The sequence below is a fragment of the Falco naumanni genome, chromosome 4 (assembly GCF_017639655.2).
Source record: "Falco naumanni isolate bFalNau1 chromosome 4, bFalNau1.pat, whole genome shotgun sequence".
Classification (NCBI taxonomy): domain Eukaryota; kingdom Metazoa; phylum Chordata; class Aves; order Falconiformes; family Falconidae; genus Falco; species Falco naumanni.
In genome coordinates, this window is record NC_054057.1 from 104,470,204 (window position 1) to 104,490,123 (window position 19,920).

The window sequence follows — 19,920 nt, forward strand, 5'->3', positions numbered from 1 at the left end:
CAGAAACATGCCAGAGTTTTAAAGACAGCCAGAATTCAAAAGCATAGTTCACGTCACTTCATTTGTTGTAGATATTTATTTCAAGTTGTACCAAGACAATGAAAGCTCCAAATCTGCAGAGCCTTAAAATTGCACATTTAGGAAACAGTAGTTCCTAGATACTGCATGTACCAGGTTATGCACATAACTCCCTGGAAATCTTCACAAATACATATCCCCTCATCTCCTAAGTGTGATCAACATGAATGACTGCTGCTTGCTCAAAAACAGTACCTAGCAACTTCTTTGTTTGTTTTGGGTTTTTTGGTTTTTGTTTTGTTTTTTTAATACATGTTAGTACTCAGAAAGCAGAAAGAGAGAATTCATTTTGAGCAGAGAAAAGTAAGGCTGATTTACAAAATTCTTTTGAGCTAATTAAAGTCTTTGCAATAGAGGCATTCCTGAACTGTTAAAAAAATTATTAAACAGTAGATGAAAGATCTCCTTGAAGATTTTGCTGGTTTTCTTTTCATCCTGTGGAACGTAAACACCAATGAACTCAGTATGCATGAGAAAAAGCAACGGAGTTTTTCAGGTTTTGCCTCTTCCCCCTGCTACTACCTGCCTGAAGAACAGCTTTCTGTAGACACAGCTAGCCTGGATTTTAAGACAGACAAGAGTTAGATAAAGATTTAATCACTGCACTCAGGCTCCCTGCTATCATTCAGAGAGGCCTACAGACAAAATCCGTAACTTCCATTAAACCTATCAATTCCATTACACAGGTAGTACAGGTACAAGATAAACTTGTACCCTTTCCCTTCATTTCTTTTGTTCACCAGCAACATAACCAAGGACAGTTTGAGCACTCATTGCAGCAATGTGATGGGAATGGATGTTAAGGATAAGAGCAGCCCACCTAAGGTCCAATTTAAAAAACAACAAACACACAGAGAAAAACCCAACCCCCAACTTCCTCCCTTTTCAGAATTCATAGCAAATTATATATGTCTTGTGAAACTCAAAGAACTAAAAAGGAAAGAAGCAATATGAAACCCAGCCAATCGGCACCAGAATAGGTTTGCTAATGCTTCATTTGCTTCATTTGTCAAAGACCCTAACTTCTACAGATTTAGTAGAAGCAATCCTTAAGCGCAATGATAATAAAAAAGAAAAGTATTTGCTGTGCCTTAAAATATTCTTCAAACTATGACTATCAAGGTGATATATTATGCTACTGAATACTCCACTGACTGTCAGTGGATTGCTAACCATCTTTTCATTTTCTAGTGCAGTCTAATTTGCCAAAAAGCAAATAAACTCTTCATGCATTCACAACATCGCTTACATATGAAGACTAGTAGAACTATGAGCAAAATTCAAATGATACTACAAGTAACTAGAAACAATTACAGTTAAAATACTAAATGGGAATACAAAAATACTGCTGAAAACCTTTAATTTGTTGTCACTAATTAACACAATTGTACCCATTTCTCCTTTATTCATTAGGTCTTTATTCTGTCATTTAAAACTATTTATAGTGACACTGGGCTGATTCACCATAATTTCCTTCTACCCACAGCCATTTATAATTTTTTCCTCCAGTAATTTTATAAACTTAATGGTGGTTTGGTTTTTTTTTTTTTCATTTCCATCTGCTGATAAAAACAACCTGTCTTAATATATTAAAAAAATATATTAAAAAAACAGAGGTCAGAATAGCACCCATTGTGCAGCACAGTTTTAAAGAGTGCATCTTGACACTCATTTTACTTCCTTCTAATTCGGCAGATGCAAATTAGCTCAATGAGAGAAAGTGGATAGTGAAAAAGTATTATTCTACATTTCGAAATAGTGAACCTAGCAAAGTAATAAGTTTTGACATTTAAGGCTTTTCTATCTTCTACTATATGAATATGAAATAGGAATGATTATTTGCTTCTTTTCTCAAAAATGCCATTTCCAATCTAGCCTTGATCAAAGTGATAGAAAAATCAAAATAAAAATACAGTGAAATAAAATACACAGTGGATATTGAAGACAGTGTACATTTAAAACAGTGCCAAAAAAAATAAGTTCAAAATTCACTTGGAATATTCCTCACTGTTGCCTCAATTTTTCTTTAGGCGCTGTGGGAAGCCACCATTTTTCAATTTCCAAGTCAACAAAAGTAAAATCCAAATTCTAAACCCCACCATGGAAAAATGTTCTGTTCCCAGTAAATGTTGTTAATTGGCATAATGGCATAGCAGCAACAACCTCAACTTCCCTGATTTTAACAGTTTCTACAAAAATGCACAGTATGCAGGAGTGTAAACTGGAAATTATATTCCAGCAATCCTTAATTCACAGCTATACATTAAGTAGTAAAAAGGTAGAAAATAATGGAGACTGCTGTTATTTTAAAACCCCACTTAAAAACACAGTGGAAGGAATAGCAAACAGATGACTTTATACGTAATAATGTCTGCACTAGAGACGCCAGGCTATAAGAAAACAATATACAATGAACCTGGGACACTAGCAATATCTTGTAGTATATTACATTTGATATATTTGATTTTTGATATCAAAGTAAGTTAATTATACCGCTGAGAACTAATCTGAGCTGTAAGGTGCACAAACGATCCAAAGCCTTGCAGTTCCTATGATGGTCTAGACCACAACATGGCTAGCCACAATTGGCTCAATAACCTGCTGAGGTAGCCCTGAAGATTAGTATTTCCAATTAGAGTTGAATGAGCCTTCAATGAGGCACGTGTGTTAAATGTATGTTCAATACAACATATTCATTCAAGCCAGACTAGTTTTAAATTTAGCAGAGTAAAAATGTTATTTTATTTAATTCCACAGATATACTTCTCCTGTATTCAGAGCTGTATCTGCTTTGGTCACAGACATGCACACACGAAACCAAACCACAGCTCAATGGTACTAAGAACCTAGATCCAAGACTACTGAACAGAAAGGTGCATTTCTTTGGAGTTTTGTTTTGTTTTTAATCCTTTACCGGGTTCCCATTTTCCATATATCACCACATTTATTTTTTTTCCTCTACCTCTCAATCCATTAAATAAACCTCCTATAATTTATTCAGATCCCTTCTACATCAACCCTAGTGCTCTTTCACTGCACTGTGCTCATTCTCCACTCCTTTTGTATGACTGAGTTTTCTCTATCTTTCCTCAGCGACGTGCAGACTCTCCTTCCTGTAACCTGTCCCTCATTCTGATGACACTGGCAAAAGCGACAAGTTCAATGTAAACAGGGGTGGGGGAAGGAAGGCAGTCAATAACATCAACTGAAAAGCATGACAAAAATTATCCACTCTAAGAAGAAAAGCCCCCAAAAGATTACACAAAACCTTTCTTATAAATGAGAAAATGTGAAATAACAATACCTTTCTAAAACTTGAATTTTATTTAGTTTGTTTTCTGTGATTACACTTCTGTACAAGTTCAGTGGCATCAACTGGAAGCAATAATCTTAAAGTCAATGACTGAAATAACTCCTGGAATAGAAAGACATTTCACAATGGGCAAGAAGTCTGCCTAGTGAAGCATCTACTTTCAAAATCCAGTTATAAATGCCAACCTTTAACCAACCAGAAAACAAAAACTAACCTCTGTGCCAATGTCTCTGATCAAATGGGGAAGAACTTACCATTAAGTTACACACCAAAAACTAGATAAATTCCAAATACACCAAAGAGAACCTTAAAGTACTTGTGGGTGGTTTAAATAAAAGCTACATTTATTGACTACAATATTCAATATGAATTTTTTACTGAGCTTTCATAAATAAGCCTATTCAGAGAACCGCAAAATATTCCTATTTAGAAAGAAAGAAAATCCCTTTCTTTAGGACCTTTCACTCTCAGCTTTAGATTACTTGCCATGATCTCTGCATTCATCCAGCCAAGTTCATTTTGCACTCACCAACATACCAGTTCATTTATTTTAAATAAAAATGAATTTATTGATCAGGACACCAATTTAACAGTATTTGCTTGGAAATCAGTGGATGCAGTATATGTAGTTCAATACTTTGCTTACATATATATCTACATATACATGCAAAAAATCAATAGTAAATTGCATCTGTCGATATTACACCTATAAACCTCAAAATGCATGTGTGTAAAGATACATACCCCCACATATATATGTACAAACCTCTATGTGTATGAATAAGTACAAACATTTCAAACACGTACATTACACTTTCTTAACTGTGCATAAACAATACCGTACTAACAGCATCTGAACACAATTTAAAGACTGCTGTAAAAATCATCACTGGAAAAAAAATCCATTTCTCTTCATTGCAAATGTTTGTTAAATGTAAATGCTGATATTCTATTCCTTGGAAGAACGTTTGTCCGCATGTAGAATTTCATGATAAAAAGCTTTCAAGTCCCAGGTTTCTCTAGATAAACCCCACTGGCTTACTGATGCATGAATGCACTGAAATTGAATTACTGTACAACAGCAATTACTTTTCACAGTACAGTTATAATGAGAATCAGCTTCACAATGAACACCAGGTAGCTACAGTAGGAAAAGTTAATAAAAAAGAAATCTCTTATTTGCATTTTCCACTGCAGCAATAAAAAGGTAGTTTTCTCAAAGAAAAATAATCCTTAACACTCGGTTTGCCGTCTTACAAATACACCAACAATCACTTTCACAGGATTCTCTTTACTTGCAAAGAAACACTAATGAAAATAGAAATTTAGCTGCATAGCTAAAGTTTTAATAATAGCTCTCTGAATATTCCCTAATAACTTATTTATGTTTCATTTTGCTTTGTTTTTCACTTCCCTCTATCTTCCCTTGACTTTTTTATACCTTTAACTAGGAAAATCAAAAGCACTAAATGAATAGTTTTAATTCCACCTGTTTTTCTACTATCAAGTTAGTAGCAGCAGTCATTTGTTACTGAACGTTACGTCATCATGCTCTATTCCTTCTCAGTTTCAAAATTAGTCACTAAAGTGTCAAAACCCTGAAATATTTTTCTTAAATTCTAAAAAATTATAGCTAACTTAATTTAGACTGATCAAGCACACTTCCTATGAGTGAAATCACTACAAGTCCAAGAAAACCAACTGAAGCAATGTCACAAGCAACAGTGGATTATGCAAGGCTCTCAAAGGGTTTATTTGGGTTTCGATGTAAAATTAAACCCACTGCTTAACAACACAGGAAACATTTCCACTTAGGCCACTTTACGGGCAGTAAGATTTTTCCAAACTTCAATGTCATAGTATTAAAGGCAAATCGATACATGTACATTTGTCACAGCCAGAAACAAAGCACCAGCAACATTGAATGAAAAGCACTCTTCAGTGGTTTTAACTGAAATCTTGTCACAAATATTTCAAAATAAAATCTCAAGTTGCCTCTCTGAAATTCAATCAAGTAGGGCAGTATTAGGAAGGAAATGGTTAACAGGAATATCCTGAACTGACATAAATCTAAGGTAAATAGTGAACACTGGGGAGGGAGGGGGGAAAAAAAAAAAAAAAAGTAGCTTGCAAGGGTTTCCATCAGTAAGTAGATGACAAAAGGTTATATAATTGGTTTAGCACTTTCAGTTTTCCATTTATTTTATGTATCTGACAGCACAAAAATAGGACATTCTGTGATAGGATAATTGCATACTGAAGGGTAATTCAAGCAGGCGATGAATATGATAAAAATCACACTGAACCAACTAATCACTATGAAAAGCAATGAGACAGAAAGATAAAAATTCAACCAGAATATAAAGGGGGAGGAGGGAGAAGAGAGTTCAAATGTGATTAGGAGATTTTAACAAGTTAATGTGTTTGAAAGCATAAGGCAAAACAAAAAAAAAAACCTGAAGGTCTTTCCAAGCCATCCGATTGCCATATTTCCAGGTCTTTCTTCTTGACCTTTTCAAAAAATTAATCATTTTATATACTGTGGCTTTCTGAACAGTTGTCACAGATTGCTACATCTGCTAAAACCTGAAAAAGTATGTTGATTAAAATGTTTTATCTACAAAGTATTGTAAATTAAACCATGAATTTTGTTGTCTACTTAAAGCTGATTTAATGAATGAAGCAGAGTAACAACTTGAGGTAACGCTGGAACACGTTTTCTGAACACTTGGATCTGAACCCTAGCCATGGTCACTCCATTATTTCTAGGGCCAAGAGAGATTTTGTAAGGAACTCTTCAATTAGTACTTAGCCCAATACCAGCACGAGCGTAACCTAAAATATTACTCTATTCTAGGTTTCAGTGCTCTTCATACAAGTTTCCATCAAAAGTTTATGTCAAAATCCTATTATTTTAGAGGCAAGGTGATGCAGTATTACTTTGTCTCAGCATGGAGCAGAGGCCTAAGGTCCACAGGAGCTTTGTAACTCCTGTGTTCCCTCCCCAGATATGAAAAGAAAATTAGCTATGATGTACCAAAGATGGAACTCATGCAAAACCTGAACTGTACCAAAAGGGGTTGTACTGATAAGTACATAAAATAACTAAGCACTACTCACTACCCAGAACACAAAATATCACTAATCTCTAGTTAGCAAGATGAGCCACATTATATTATTATGCAAAAAACAGTAACTTCATTGGAAGGTGCACTAAACAGATCCTTTTTTAAAAAAGAAGTCACCCTGTCCAAACCAAGCTTCTAGCTTCCTTTTCAAAGATGGAAACCTTCCAAAGACAGGTCTGAATTTCAGTCATTTTTTCCGGCACTAAAACTCTTTCACTCAATATTACATGCATGGTTTAACTTGACAGAATTTGGGCTTATTTTTAGCCAGAGCATGGTGGTCTACATTGGTCCTATATTTTTTTCTCCCCAGATAAAACCACCGTCTATATGAAGAGGCCAAACCATTTAAACACTCACCAACATTAGAAAACATTTGTTAAAAAGCTCTAATTGAGAGGGAAACCGCCCTTCCCCAGTAACACTCCACATTGATGGAATAGGGCTCCTCCAACCAGCAAGTGTACAGCTTGCTGGCCACTTTTTGTGTTAAATGAGTGCTGCTCCAAGAACATTTTCTTCACATTGTTATGATCTCAGGGCGGCAGTTTTCCCTGCTAAGGAACAAGGAAAACAACCCCCTCCAGGGTCAATGTTCTGCAGGCTTCTGGAAGCTGTTGCACATGTCTTAAAGTTCAGTTTTTCTCTGAAAACAGACAGTAAAAATAGCATTGCGGGGTTCCATGTTTATTGTCTTTCTCTACTCCCCTGCCAAGTGTGCTCAGTTTACAAGCTGAAATATGTTTTCCTTCACTGCCAGCCCAGAAAATTCAACCTTTAAAACGTAGCCAAATTCCTTCCTCCCTTTTGCACCATAACAAATAATAAAAGGCTGAATGTGAAATTGTATCTGCAGTTGCACAAATGGAATCCCTGTCCTTTGTGTGATGCCTTCAGCTCCACAGTTGAGACACAAAGACCTCCAACTCAATTGAGCAGACATATCTGGCTAGAATAGAGTAGGTGGTGGCAAATAGCATCACCATAATGTCCCATTAGTTTGTTGATATAGGTGATGTAACAGGAACCAGTTACAGGCAGTCGCTTAAATTTCTAGCAAAGAATAATGTAAAATGAAAACTACAACAGGAAAAAAAACTGTTATCCTTTAGGACATGCACATTACAATGAACTCCTATTCAATACAGTAAAACACAGAAGTTAGAACTTTTTTAATGGTAAATCTAGTCTAATAAGACACTAAATCTACTGCAAAAGAAGGATCAGAATGGAGAGCCAAAAAACCAACCCCACAGAAACCTACAGATGTACCAAAAGCTCAATATAGATACGTAACGATCATGAAGTTATCTTTAGAGTAATGTAGTACTTTATCACAATTAGAGGAACTTTGGATTTAGTTCCATTTGAGGTATCTGCATCTTTTTCTAGATTTGAACTGAAGGACAGTTATTTAACTCAGAAGATTCCCTGCAATACAGATTGATTTGGTGCTTACCCGTACAGCTTCAGACTTTTTATGAAACATTTCTTCCATATTCTTTGCTAACTTCTTCACAAGCTGAAGGCCATCGATTTCTTCTATTGCAACATCCTTCTCATATTCTTTATATTTCTGGAAGAAAAAAAATATGAAAAAAAATTAGGGAAAAGCTGTTCACAGTGAACTAGCCAAAACTTTGACAACTAATTATTAGTTTCATATTACACTTTTGCTGACATTCTTCATTTATTTGATGTTTATTTGTGTGACAGACAGCTGCTTCATGCCAAGAAGCTGTCACAGGGGTAGAACTGGGTTAGAACCAGAACTCCATTAAGAAAACTTAACAAAAATATTTATCTTGTACGCTGTAGGAAAACGATAATTCCCCTTCACGTTTAAATTACCCCTCCCCACAACTGAACGACAGCCAAAAAAAGTAGTAAAAAATTCTCATATCCCATCCAAAAATCATTTAAAACCAGTGATATGCTTGGCAATCCACTGCGCTTTTGCAACCTAGAATCCTCCTCCTCCTCCTCTTCAGCTGTACTTCCTGTAAATGTCTATTTCACAAGCTTTATACAATACTTACATTATTAATACTTATGCTACAAGGTTATCTAGACATTCTTAACTTCCCATGCAAAGAAAACCCCAAACAAACCACAAACGTGAGCCTTTATCTGAATGCAAGCCTGAAAGTATCCTTTATACAGTATGGATGAGCACTACTTTATGCTCCCTTTTCACAGTATGAATAACTCTCAGGCTGACTAAACGCTAAAAACATATCCAAAACAATTTTTATCCTCTATTTTCTCCATATCAACATTTTTTCTTTATCAGCATTTATAATAAAGCTTGTAAGAAAGTAACATACAAAACCCAAAGCATTTTATACAGAGTACATTCCTCTTTCCCATGTCATCCCACTACCGCGTGTGCTCTCAGAGGCGATGGCTTTCAGTCTAATTATCATTTTCTTGTATCTATTTAAAACACATATAGTTGTGTTGAACTAATCTGTGCCCATTACCGACCCCTTAACCTAGTCACGTACTTGTATCTCCACAATCCTGCAAGGAAGATGAAAAGCAAACCTGGCTTCCACCAGCTTAGCCCTATGTGCAAAAAATACCTTCCAAACCTCTAAAGCAGACTCCTATGGCAGCCCACAGTACAACATTTGAGTCAATAAAATGAGCTGGTATTATTAAAAAGATTCATTAAAATTTGCCTTTAGAATTATTATCTCCAAACCTTGTATAACTCCAGAGATGGAAAGATAAGGGCATCAAAACCAGTGGCTATAACCACCTGGATGAACAATAAAAGAATCAAAACAGTAAGTCAGGACCAGTTGTGTCCTGGCAGGTGACGGAAGGGATGTATTGTAAAAGCGCACCTGTTCATATTGTACCCATTTCTTCTGACATACCTAATTTTCAAGGCAAAGTAACACTTTGGACTTGCTTTAAACTTTATATTTCTCTGTAAAAACTTGTGCAAACATTTGGATAAACAAATAATATTTGATAATACATATTTCCTATTTCATAATAAGGTTATAAAATACAAAGTTGCCAGTAAATATTTAGGACAATTTTTTTTATATTGTCATTTCAGTAACAATTTCATTTTTTCCACAGTATTTCCTCCTACGAGGCTTTAATCTATCTGTGATTTTAATAGTAGTCTAAGCAATCTAAGAAACCTCAAGCAGACCACCCTGTATTTTTTCTCCCAGGAGGTAGGAGGGAAGATTTGATTTTTTTTCCCCTTCTTGGTCCATTTAAATGCCATAAGCAGAGTTCCAATTTCAACTCTGCAAGGCCATTAATGCCATTACTAAACCCACTACTCTCCACTCTGAAAAAAATAATTTATGATAGTACAGTGTTTTGTCTAAAATAGAAAAAAAAGGTCTGGTTTTTTTTTTTAATTTGCTGGAGAAAATAAAAGAACACAGTAGACTAGAGGTAAATGTTATTGTAACAAACACTAACTATGATAAAATGTAGTAAATTAAGACTAAATTGAAAACATTCCCAGTTAATTAATGATGTCAAAGTCTGTCCATGTCCCACAGGATTTGAAGCTTTGGAGAATTTAAAACAAATGAAACAAAATGCACTGTCATGAATAACTATCGTATTTATTATGTCAATAGATCAAGTACAAATTTGAATCACTTATTTCAAGCTTCACAGATCATGCTCAACATATCAAGCGCTGATAAAAATGGTTTCCTTCAGACTTGACCTTTGAGTTCTTCGAAAGTATTCAAAAATGCATCACTTCAAGGGATTATTTTCAGGTCATCTGATTTATTGATTTAAGCTTTGACATCAAGTAAAGAAAACCAAGCAATTATTCACGTCATTTGTCTGAAATCTGGTGAAGTCGACAAATTTTCTAGGCACACAGAATCATACCATGTAGTCTATCAGGCTATTGTGAGAACATATTAAAAAGCCACACGTCCCAGTTTTGAGTAACTGGTGCTTTTGAAAATGAATAACAACTTGCACTTGAAATAGACAGGAATTAACTGATAGTTTATGATTTCATAATTATGCTAGTTCACAGTAAATAAATTCATTTTTCCTAATTTAAATGCCAAATTTCCATCATAAAAAAAAAAGTTGGAGGAAACAGAAGATATTAAGTTCTATTTGAAAAGACCACACATCTTGCATGGTCCATGTCTAGTCAATTGCTGGAAACCTTCAAGAACATTTGAAACAAACTAGCTAGAAGTACTTACTCGATCTGCAAGACATTGGCAACCAAGAGGCTTACACAATATGTATTTAACATTCAGTATTTCGTTGCCATAAAAATACTTCTATTATTTTTTCAGCCATCTGTGGAAGGTTCCAAAACAGGAGAAATTATGTGGTTGGAAAACACACCAGCTGTTTTTAGTATCCCTGTGCTCTAGTGATTGTGTCCGGAGAGAAGAGGTGCCAGCTTAATCTCTGCATGTCTCTGCACTTCCTCTCAGTACTCAACGTGCATAAGGCTGGGAATTGAGCTTCAATCTAGAATCTGGTTGATTTTATAAAAACAATCAATGCAAGGAACCTGAATTACAGCACATTGTGGAAAAAAACAAAAACACAATAAATTGTAACAAAGGATGTCATTAATAATGGATTCTTTCCCTTTCGCTGCAGAGGCTGTCTGACCTCCAGTCCCTCCTCATTTCCCTACCACTAGATTTTTACATATTAAATTTGATTTTAATTTAGATAAATTAGCTAAACCTGCAAAGTCATAGTGCCTTGGAAATAAACTTGAAATAGTTTAAGTAAATTACTTGTTCCAGTTTAATGTAATCTTGAGAAAAAAGCAGCGTGCCACTACAGCTGCAATTAAGCAAAATGCAATCATGGGCAGTAGCGAAAAAAAACTAGCTTCTGGGCCAGGCTGGCCTTTATATTTCAAAATACCTTGTAGTACTGCTGCTCTGAATGGCTCTTCCAAGCAATGCCTTAAAAAGCCATTTTCCTCCACTATAAAAAAGATGAGGTTGATGATAAAGTTTCTTGGTTTGGTTGTTTTGTTTGTTTTTTTTTTAATGAAACACTCAATTTAAAAATATTCTATAACTTTAAGAATATTTATATTATTTAACATATGACTAAATATATTTATAAATATAATTGTATATATTAAATTCTCATCAACATTTGTTACATAACCAATAATATGTTTGTGCTATTATTAAAAGAAAACAGCCCTAACTTTGCTATAAATAATTGACTTGCATAACAGAAGTGTATGAAAAGTTAGTCACAGTTGGATATTTCTTTCAATAAGTACATTTCCAATTGCCTAGAAGATCAAGCAGATACAACTTCTGATTTGGCGCATTATAAAAAAATACTTGAAATGCTGATTCTTTCTGCTTGCAAAAATCATTTGGTAAGAAATTCTTCAGAGAGACAAGAATGTTCATCATTTGAGAAGCAGACAAAAAAATACGTTATTCCTTCAGTGCCTGTTTTGCCAGATCATTTCACATAAATGACAGGGAAAGACAGACAGTACTTCACTGTCAGAAGTTTTAACACTTTCCATGGATTTAGAGGGCAGGGTGTGTGTGTGTGTGGTGTGTCTCTCGCACGGTAAATAATCATCTAGAAATAACCTACCACAACACAATCTATACAACACAGGTCTGAAGCATTTAATGCAATTGAAAAATTTGGCACTGAAGCAACAACACCATATCCCCTTCCAACAAAACAACTCAAAACCAAACAAAAAAATCCCACACCAAAACACGTGCAGCCTGAGTGACCAAGTCAGGAAAAGAAACACACTTTTGAAGCAAAACAATTTCAGCAAGATACCATCTGTCAGCTACAGCTTAATTTTTTTTCTCCTTGTTTTTTTCCTCCAAAGAAACATCTCAGTGTTCCTATTTGTATCTTCTCCTATCAACCCTTATCAAAGTCAAGATAACTGCCTTTATGCTGGATATAAAAATCTTTCAAGTTACTTACAAGTGTGTGAACAGTTCTTAGTCTCAGTCTTTCAACGAGTCTGTGAATGCCTTGCACATGTGCAGAACACTAACAACCATTTATGATGAAAGTTCTTCCCATTCCCTGGGATTTTCAGAGCCAGTAAATACCACTACCATCCTGATTAAAGAAAGGTATTTACTCAACAGGAATTCCATAATAGTCCTTTAAAAGTAAACTGCTGGTTTGTGTTACATATTAGGAAGTGATACACATCTCAGGTGTATTCATAACCATAACTTGCATAGTTGTACATAATTTACAAACATTCCTATTTGAGAGGTTGTCACATACATGTTAAATGTATATGTGCATATATATCTTTTAGTTTTATAATAGAAAAGCAGACCCAGCATGCAAATGAAATATCATTTATACAGCCAATCTACCCATTGCTTTATTTAAAAAAAAGTATGCTTACACCATGCCATTTAAAAAAAAAAAAAACCAACAACAACAAAAAAAAACTAAAATAAAAAACACACCAAAAACAATTTCAGATGTTCAGGTCTGAACATGGCATATGTAAAATGAGATTACAGAAACATACACTTTTGATTAAATCATCAACTTTATTTCAGTTAATAACTATTACCCAGTGGAAAGGCTGTGCTATGTATTGCCTGAATCGTTTAAACTTGCTTCAGATACTCTGCCATGTCAGTCCTAACCGTGACTGCCTTTGGTGCAGAAGTGCTGGTTTGAAGTACCACGTGAGTTAATGGGCTTGTGAGAACTATTTCAGTGCCTATATTTGAGATGCCCTGACAAGCAAATGTAATCAAAGAATGAGTCTGCAAGGCTGCAAAACATTTACAGCTAACACTATCTGCAGCTCTTACTGTGGTTTCTTTAGTTACAAACTCAAAACCTGTGTCAGTCTTTCTGAGAGTTAACTGAGAGTTCTGTCTCAGTTAATTCTTAACACCTAAACCCACAGATTTCTTTACTAATGTTGACTTTCCCACCCAAAGTAACACTGGATTTTTAGGTCAAGTTCTAGAGTATAGGGATCAGTAGGTTGATCATAAACTACATTTTATGCATCAAGAAAAATGTTTTTTCTTTCACTATTCTTCATTGCAATCTAAAAATAAAGCTCACATTCATTTTTTAATGCTCTTCTCATTGTGTAATGATTTTTTTATGTGTATGTTATTAACACTACTGCACAAAATTCAAAACCAATGGTATTTATTCAGGGTGTTTTAAAAACACTCCATTTTACACTTTGTGGGTTCCGGTTTTGTTTTTTTAAATTAGAAAACCCAAACCCTAGAATTTATGTGGAGCAGCTGACAATGTAGTCATATTAAGTGCTGCCTTACACCATTAACATTGCTGTTGAAATTAAAGGAGCTAGTCACAGAGCAAGGCTTTCCACTATTAGTAAAATACAGCTCTGAGCTTTTCAATCAAACCTAAGAATATAAATTGCTCTTGATATGGAAAAACTATTCCAGCATTTTATATGACAATATTATTTTAAAACAATATCCATGTTCAAACATGGACACAAACAGTGAAAGTTCAAACTTTATGCGGCTCAAGCTCTTGCAGTGCTGTACCACACATCCCTTCTGCATGAGATGGTAGAGCAACTCCCAGCAGAAGATTTAAAACTATACAGCACAGCCTCTAATTGCTTCATTAGAAGTAAGGGATCACTAATTATATATGTGCTGTTAGAATAAACCTGAATTTGGAGCCAAATTTAATGCAATCTCCAGAATTACATGTGCATGTGAGTGGGAGTCTCAGCTTTTCTATGGAGCAGAAGGCTATTCAGATGGCACTACCACAGCAGACACCAAATACAGATGGTGCGCTCTGATAGACTCATCTGTGAATCTCTCCCTCGTAAAAAAAGGGGGTTGTATTTTCCCATTATCACACTGACCCCATGGCCGTGTGGTTTTTTTTAAACTAGAGTGCCACCGTTACGTTATTATCTGGTCTTCTTTCCTCTAAAATGCATTCAGTGGAGCAACTTTAAAGACCTTAACAAAATAAGTAATAGTAAGAGTGGGGTTTATTATGCTGTACATGGCTGGTGAGCATTTATAAATTAAAAATTATTTTAGTTCAGAGCTGGTATAGAGATTTTCATCCACAGAGCTCTAAGGACTTTATAAAAGGAGTATCTATGATAATCACCATTCTGTACACAAGGATATTGAAATATACATAAATTCAGTGACATGCCCAATGTTAGACAACAGTTCAGACCTACAAAGAGAATGAGCTCCCTTGGTTACTCGTCAGAGCCCTGCCCAATACACTACAGATAACTTTGTTAAGTTCAGCTTGATCTGCATGGAAAGATGAGTCATGACAGCAGACTTCTCACCTTGACATTACAGAACTCCTTGATAATTGGGAGTTTGTGTTACACCACATTACACACTCCTATTAACCTTTACTGAACCTCTTTGTGTTGATGAAATCCATCAGCAATGACCAGTGTGATGACACACTCATTTTCTTTTCTGCACAGAAATTTTTATTCACTTCATCAAACGACTCCATCGAGCTCTACATTAGCCTGTCACGTTTGACTCTTGCCACACACTGGTGTCTGAGGAACTCCTGTTGCCTCAAACTCATATTTAGTTTCTTCATACAATCACTTTGAAATGCAAAATATTGAAATATTTGTTGCATACTCTTTTATTATGATTATTGCCTTAAAGCTGTACCTGGTATATTACAGCCAAAGATCAGCTACCCTGGGAAAATTGTTACCATCAGCAGACTTCACAAGGATAGTTACTGCTTTCCTTGCAAAATCATTTACACATGATGTAAGTGTCTTACAGTCATTGCAAGGGCACTATATCCCCAGCATATTTAATCTTTACACAGATAAGTGCTACAAAACCAAATCAATTAAAGCATTAAGCTGAATGGTAATCAAAAACAAACCAACCAGCCCAATTCCTGACTTAGCAATATTCCTCTGCCCTGTCAAAGGTGTCCATACAAGATATTTCCTCAAACCTTTGCACAACTAGACATGTAGAGTTATACCACATAAACAGCAATAATGGGAAGTCTTAAATATATATATGGTTAAAACAGCTGAGCTATTGTGGAAAAATACAAGCTACTCTATTATATAGAATACTTCTCATCTTAAATAAAATTTAAAAGCAGAAGTTACAGTGGTAATGCAAAAATTATAACATTCTCTAATAAATAAAAATATAAAGAAACACCCTTCAGGAGTTTCAAATGCTTGCCTTTAAGACTAACACAGTATTGCAATTTTTACTTGAACTAGTTAATAAGACTCCGTCTGAACAAGCATCACCAAAAATGGGCGATCCAAATAACAATCTCATTAGGAGATCTAATTCTAAGCAGTTGAACAGAAGTCAGGAACATGCAACCATCTTTCCCTGCACCAGATTTGCTTTGGGTCAGGGCTAAGCAGGGTAACAAAAAGTTCGAGGAGGTTTGCCTTGCTGCTGCCTCCAGAAGCCAGTGGCACAGGCCAACGGGACTTCAGAATCTTTTGCAAGAGTGCCAGCTCACCATCTCTCCTGACTATAAACTCAATCATACTGAAAATGGTTGAAAAAGCAAATTACTGTCTTGTAAATTCTTTCAGGCATCTAAAACATCTTCACAGGCCACTGCAGATGTTTTAAGAACAAGTTAACCGAGACTACTAAGAACCGCTTTAGAAAAATATTTTACAGAAGCTATATAATTATATGTACCTTTGCTTCTATTTTAGAAGAGAACATAAAGCCTTCATTTAAACTAAAAAACATTCTAGAACTGCCCTAGTGACTCCTTTTTCCATAAAGACATACTTGATACATTTGAAAACTCACTAGAGTATTACACATGAAGTGCTTTAAACAATGAACAGAAACCCCACGGGTACAGATTTGTAGCATCACAATATGGCTCAGAGGGCAGGTTCATCCAAGGCAAAGCCATCGCTATGTTTTCAGGTAAAAGCAAGTATATTAGAAGCATGTACATCTAATCTGCTCCTCACAAAAGTATCCTTTCATCCTGGATAGTTATCCTGAGACACTAAAGATTCAGAAGTAGGAAAACCCGACTTACTATTTTCACCAATTTCTCAGCTTGGATGAGACTCTACAACATTTTTCTTTTGTACACCAAATGGCATTGGTCTTCTCTGAAAGACTTTATAGTTACTGGAAGCAAGGACAACCAAAAGAGACAGCTTGCTTTTTGCTGTAAGGTTACGGGCTATATCCACAAACTAATTCTTTCAATCAGACTGTCTTTATAATGTGAGGGGTTTTTTCTTATTACGATTCCTTTTATCACTGTCTGTCCCTCCGTATTGTTCCATTTCTGCAGATCCATGCCTGCCTTACACCCAGTTGTTCTGGGTTTCAGTATTTTTATACTTTTATTAGACAATGCTTATTTTCCATCCCAGAAAAACTAGACAATTTTCTCCTCACCTTCCACGGTTGCCCCTAAATGAGCAATGAAATAAAATGAACAGCAAAGAAAGCTAAAGCAAAGTGGAACAGAGACACAAGGACTGAAGTGCATTCTGAAGACAAACCTTTGCCTTGCAATACCCATGTCATGTGACAAGATTTAAAAGCACTGCTCACTTAGAACAGCTAACAGTTATTGTCCTTCAGAAAAAGAAATGTAATTTCATCTCCTTGGCCACAAACTCTGTTTGCAATTTGCAATGTTGTCTATAACTTACAGTCATCTGCTCGGATAATACTTGTAAACCTTTGCCCTTTGCATTGTGTGGGACCTTCAACATTAACTCTCAAATGGGCTTTATTTCATTGCTTGTCACTATGAAGTATATAGCATTGATCCCTGCTGCTGTATCTCTTCATTGCATTTTTCTGTGTCTACCTGACAAAAGTATTTATATTCACTTAAGATTTTAGACAGGTATCAGAACACCATGTATTAAAGTGGACTTGCAATAACAAGAAAAAGCATAAAATCTGAATATCTGAACTCAAGCACCTAAATTTAGCCTTCCAATTCTTCGTTTCATCACTTATCATGAAAAATGATTATATTTTCCAAAATCTAAATCCCCTTCAGTCACATCAATGCCAGCAATGTTGATATGTTCTCAGCATCTCTGAAAATCAGACCATCTGCATGTGGTCTGTGTACAGGTCTGTGTAGTGTCTTGAGAAGAATTCAGCAGGCTAGCCATAAAAAAAAAAAAGTTAAAAAAATTAGAAACAAAACTATAATATTTGGCACTGCCTGGAAGTGTGAAAACACATATGTGGTTTTGCCACACAAGCTTTTCACTTTCATGGGTGTTTCTTAGTCACTTCAAAAACTTCACAAGAGACGGTACAGAATGCCTAGCCTTTCTGTATGTTCAGGTAGAGTAGTATATTCACCACAATTTCTTTCAAAGCATCGTAAAACAAACTGGTAAAGACACAAGGAAAAACAAAGGGTTAAAGTTTGGCTGCCAAACCATGTTCAATACAGTATTTAATAACTGCCTTTGAAAGACTGTAGTATGGCATAAACTAATGTCCTGCACAACAGAAATTGCCAGGATCTTTTTCTCTTTTGACCATTTACCTATAATGCATATATTCTTAGACTGGCATCTGAAATACCAGCAAGTTGCTAGCTCCCAGTATGTTTTTTTCCCCCTTTCACTTTTAAAAATGAAGCATGAAACATAGGAAAAAAGCCCTGTACATAAATACACACATCAAAACCACAACCAGAGCTCTGGTTGTAGCTCTTAGGCTTTGTTGTTCTTTCTTTGTTTTTAATGAAAATTAGATGAATAATCTACAGAATATATTGCCTTTGTATTATATCACATCCATGCTATACCGTAAGATTATAAATCCTGCAAAGAATAAATAAACATGCTGAGCAATTTTGAATATTGCAGAGAGGAAGGTGAAGAATATCACCCTCAGTCTCAGTCCATATTCTCCTCAAATTGAAAACACAAGATATTTCATTAAAGTGTACATAGCTCCTTAATAATATCACCTTCATCAAAACATAGGTGAAAAACTAACCAGATTCAGACCCTTTCCTTAGAAATTTATATGGTCTCATATCTGTATTAGTCTTGTCCTTTTTCCCCTCTCAAAAAAAAGCAAAATGAAACAAAAAACCCACCCCAAAACACTAAACAAGAAAGTAGGTTGACTACCAGGCTAGGGTAGATGTATTTTTGCATAATTTCACGTCATTTCATCAAGTTATCAGTTTGGTGCTGTTTTTGCAAAATTAATTAAAAAAAAAAAAACACAAAGCACTTTTGCCCAAATTTTACCAAATTAAAACTGAACCAAACCAATCTCAAGTTAATGTGTAGGGCATATTATTTTTTTATTATTTACCTAGGTTGCTACATGCAATTAGTGTATCATACAGACACAGAGATGTTTATTCAGCTTTTGTCTGATTCTCAAAGGAATAGAAAGTTTTTGTAATTTAGGAATTCATTACATTACCAGTAGAGTTTGCCTCACATAAAAAAAGCATATTACATATAGCACCATGATAGGTCATCGCTATAGCGTGTAGAAATAAACCATCTAACTCTAGAGTCTATAACTGATGACATAAACGAATGCATTTATCAGAAAAAGTATGGAGCTTTTGCAGTAGAAAGGACGCAGCAACAGCTTTGTTTTGCTTGGTCAATAAACCATTATTAATGATAATGTATCTATGAATTAAAGATGCATCAATCTGCATAGCAGAGAATAGAAGCCATGAATAACAGCCAAATCAATACTATGAAGTCGTAAAGAATACGGTGTGCTTTCCTTCAGACTAATGGTAATTAATTTACTTTTGCTCCCTTCACACATGAGAGGAAGCTAGTAGAAGAACACTTTAATCAGATAAAAGTTGTTAATTAGAAAAAGAACACATACTGTTATGTCCTTACTGTATCTTTTCTGTTCATATGCTTCACTTAAACATATATTCTCTTTTTTGCACACATCTAAAGAAAGCAGCTTGTATTTTAAGACCATATGCATATACTGGCTAATATTTTCAAGTACTACAATTTGAAAGTTTGCTTCTTAAATAAAAGATCTTATTCTGCTTGGGATGTTCGTTAGTATAAACGGCTGATATCTGAAAATCATATTTCTGCAACACAAATACTCTACGAAGGAACATATATATAGAAATGTTTTAAGCCTTATGTGGTTTCTTATTCCATAATGGAAAGCCTTAGCACTGAAAAAATATGTTCAATTATGTTGAGGCTGAAATTATTTGATTTAATTCCACTAGTTAATTAAATAATGGCTTTTTTACAATTAAAAAGATCATGTTGAAGTAATCAGCATCTAACAGAGGCATCCCTTTCTTAGGAAAGAAAAATGATCTGATGGTTCTGTTCCTAGACCAGCAAGCCTCCAGAAGAGGCAACCAGAT

At 35.1% G+C, this 19,920-nt stretch overlaps 1 protein-coding gene across 5 annotated transcripts in view; it reads right to left on the minus strand.

The window, feature by feature from the left end:
* CACNA2D3 (calcium voltage-gated channel auxiliary subunit alpha2delta 3) overlaps nt 1–19,920 on the minus strand; it is a 468,514-nt gene that overhangs the window by 360,603 nt on the left and 87,991 nt on the right. For all 5 annotated transcript variants that reach the window (XR_005827594.1, XR_005827596.1, XR_005827595.1 and 2 more), the window contains one exon: nt 7,979–8,095. Coding sequence is in view for 2 of the 5 variants with exons in the window: in XM_040592380.1 (XP_040448314.1) it covers nt 7,979–8,095 (117 nt within the window). In the remaining 3 variants the exon portion in view is untranslated. The remainder of the gene's footprint in view (nt 1–7,978; nt 8,096–19,920) is intronic.